Raw genomic sequence first — 2,500 nt, 5'->3', positions numbered from 1 at the left:
TTAACATTACTTTCATTATTTGACAGACTGAAAATATACCGATAGGCTAATTGCAAGTTCATTATCAGCTTTCATTTCTAAAATAATAACAAGTTAGCTATAGGCACCCTTTGATTTTAACTGCAGTCACTCCTTTAAAATTCAAATGACCTGCCAACAGGGATGGAATACAAATGAAGTCAAAATCCATTGAGGTTCTGTTTGCATTGATTTACTGAGAGTTTTCTTGGCCCACACTCTGGGAACCAGAAACTAACTAGAGGATGACCACTTAATAGATGTTTGACTGAACAAACCAGTAATGTTCATAAAACTTAAATGGCATGATTGCAAAGCTTGCAAACAATGGAAATGTGTGTGCTTACAAGCAAGCTAATGCTACTGGAACAAAGACATGCTAATGAATATTACACAGACTGCAACTCTGTTATAATTATGATAGTTTTACATTTTGTGTACTGCTATTCTCTTCTTGCTCTGTATCCTCTGAGGTTTCACCTAACAAAAAAAAATTCAATTATCAACAGATTATTGTCTTTTTTTGGATCAACATAACCTAGTAATTATACAACCTAGATCAACAAAGACCTTTGTCTAATGATACTGAAGCAATTTTGCATAATTATTATTTTGTTTTATTATATACAGTCGACTCTCTCTTAACGGACATCTCTGTAAGATGGACACCTCTCTAAGACAGACACTTGGAGTTGGTCCCTGCCTCTCTTTACTCCCTTTAGTTGACTCTCTGTAAGACGGACACCTCTCTAAGATGGACACTTAGTGCCAGTCCCAAAGGTGTCCGTCTTAGAGAGAGTTGACTGTATAAACAGCAATGAAATACAGATGAGCCTTTGCGCAAAACCATGATATTTTATCTTATGAAAATAGCACGTCATCTTCACATGTGAAAAATCACCATTGCTATGGCTACATAAATTTCACAGCAAAAACAATTTAAAGTGAGATGGTTTCATATTTAATTGGTGTTTATACAGTCAACTCTCTCTATGACGGACACCTTTGGGACCGGCACTAAGTGTCCGTCTTATAGAGAGTCAACTGAAGGGAGTAAAGAGAGGCAGGGACCAACTCTAAGTGTCCGTCTTAGAGAGGTGTCGGTCTTATAGAGGTGTCCATTAAGAGAGAGTCGACTGTATAATAAATAGAACATTACATGACTGCTTGTAGATACGAATTTCTTTTCTCAAGTTGAAAAATATTTCACTTGTTCACTGCGCTCACTTACAAAATATTTTTCAACACAAATTTGAAGAGAAATTTCATATCTCCACAGGGCCATGTTACCTCCTCTATATGCATAATATTTTACCCCTTCACTCTCAGAGCGAAGCATGTGGTCTTGTAAGATGATTCTAATACTTCAGTCTGTGGACAAAATCCTGAGGTTTGACCATTCAAACATAACCTTTTTGGCAGTACTTTTTCTTCAATACTCTCTTTGTTTTTCTTCAGTTTTGGTGAAAAAAGGGGAAAAACTATCCATTAATTTTTTTCTTTTTTTATTACATTTACACTGTAGGAAGTCAGGTTATTAACAACAATGGACCATATTTTTCCAAGACTTATGATGATTATTTGCTTGCAAGATCAACTGTTTTACAAAACTAGAATGTATGACTGTAACATACATATAAGGAGAAATACCTTACCTGCATCCCAATTAGCTATAGAAGGAGCACTGTGTATGAGATTAATGATGTCTTTGTAATGACACAAACGAGCATAGTCTTCAGCTGTCAATTACAAATTAGTCATTACAAATTAATATTTCAAGGTTTACTAATTAAGCTATAGTACCATAAATACCAACAAAAATTTTTGAATTCATTTTCTCAACCTGTTTGCAAAAAAGGAAACTTTCCTACAAAGAAAAGTTTGACTTTGCCTTTACACTTAAATCCTTGTCTTGTTGTTCATCACACCAATGCAGGCATGTCTTTACACACATGTACTACAGCCTGTCAATGTGACAGCAATTTTTGCCTTATCAATGTCGTCAATTGTCATTAATTTATTTGTTAATTCTACCAAAAAATCTTTCTGTGTTTACAATAAAGATTATGATATCTGAGATCTACAGAGATCAATAAAGTTGTTTCTCAAACTCGTTAATACTTTATAAAAAAAATACAAAGGAAATTAAACTTCAATAAATCAGATGAAAAACTGCTCATTTTTGCATCCTTAACTTCTCCATCTAAAATCATTTTGTTTGAGAAGTAATATCAAGCGTTCGAAACAGTGTTTCATCACCAGATGAAACACCTCGAAGTTCGTCAAAAATACTCTGCTGCACCTTGTATTTTCAACTCTCTTCTCAGTGTTTCATCTGGTGATGAAACGCTGCATCTCATGCTTGATAATTATATTATATGAAAAATTATGAAAAAGTCACATCACATAAGTTATGAGGTGGTTAAAATCTTATATGTACATAAATAAATATGTACATTCATGTAAAGCGTGCTAAGGACTC

At 34.0% G+C, this 2,500-nt stretch overlaps 1 protein-coding gene across 2 annotated transcripts in view; it reads right to left on the bottom strand.

The window, feature by feature from the left end:
* LOC140936696 (uncharacterized) overlaps nucleotides 1–2,500 on the bottom strand; it is a 51,340-nt gene that overhangs the window by 34,162 nt on the left and 14,678 nt on the right. For both annotated transcript variants that reach the window (XM_073386182.1, XM_073386183.1), the window contains exons 9-10: nucleotides 1,674–1,757; nucleotides 449–498 (exon numbers count right to left, since the gene is read on the bottom strand). In XM_073386182.1, the coding sequence (XP_073242283.1) occupies nucleotides 449–498; nucleotides 1,674–1,757 (134 nt within the window). The remainder of the gene's footprint in view (nucleotides 1–448; nucleotides 499–1,673; nucleotides 1,758–2,500) is intronic.

The sequence above is a fragment of the Porites lutea genome, chromosome 5 (genome assembly GCF_958299795.1).
Source record: "Porites lutea chromosome 5, jaPorLute2.1, whole genome shotgun sequence".
NCBI lineage: Eukaryota > Metazoa > Cnidaria > Anthozoa > Scleractinia > Poritidae > Porites > Porites lutea.
The sequence above is the reverse complement of the archived record's forward strand: the minus strand, read 5'-3'. Positions and strand labels throughout refer to the sequence as shown.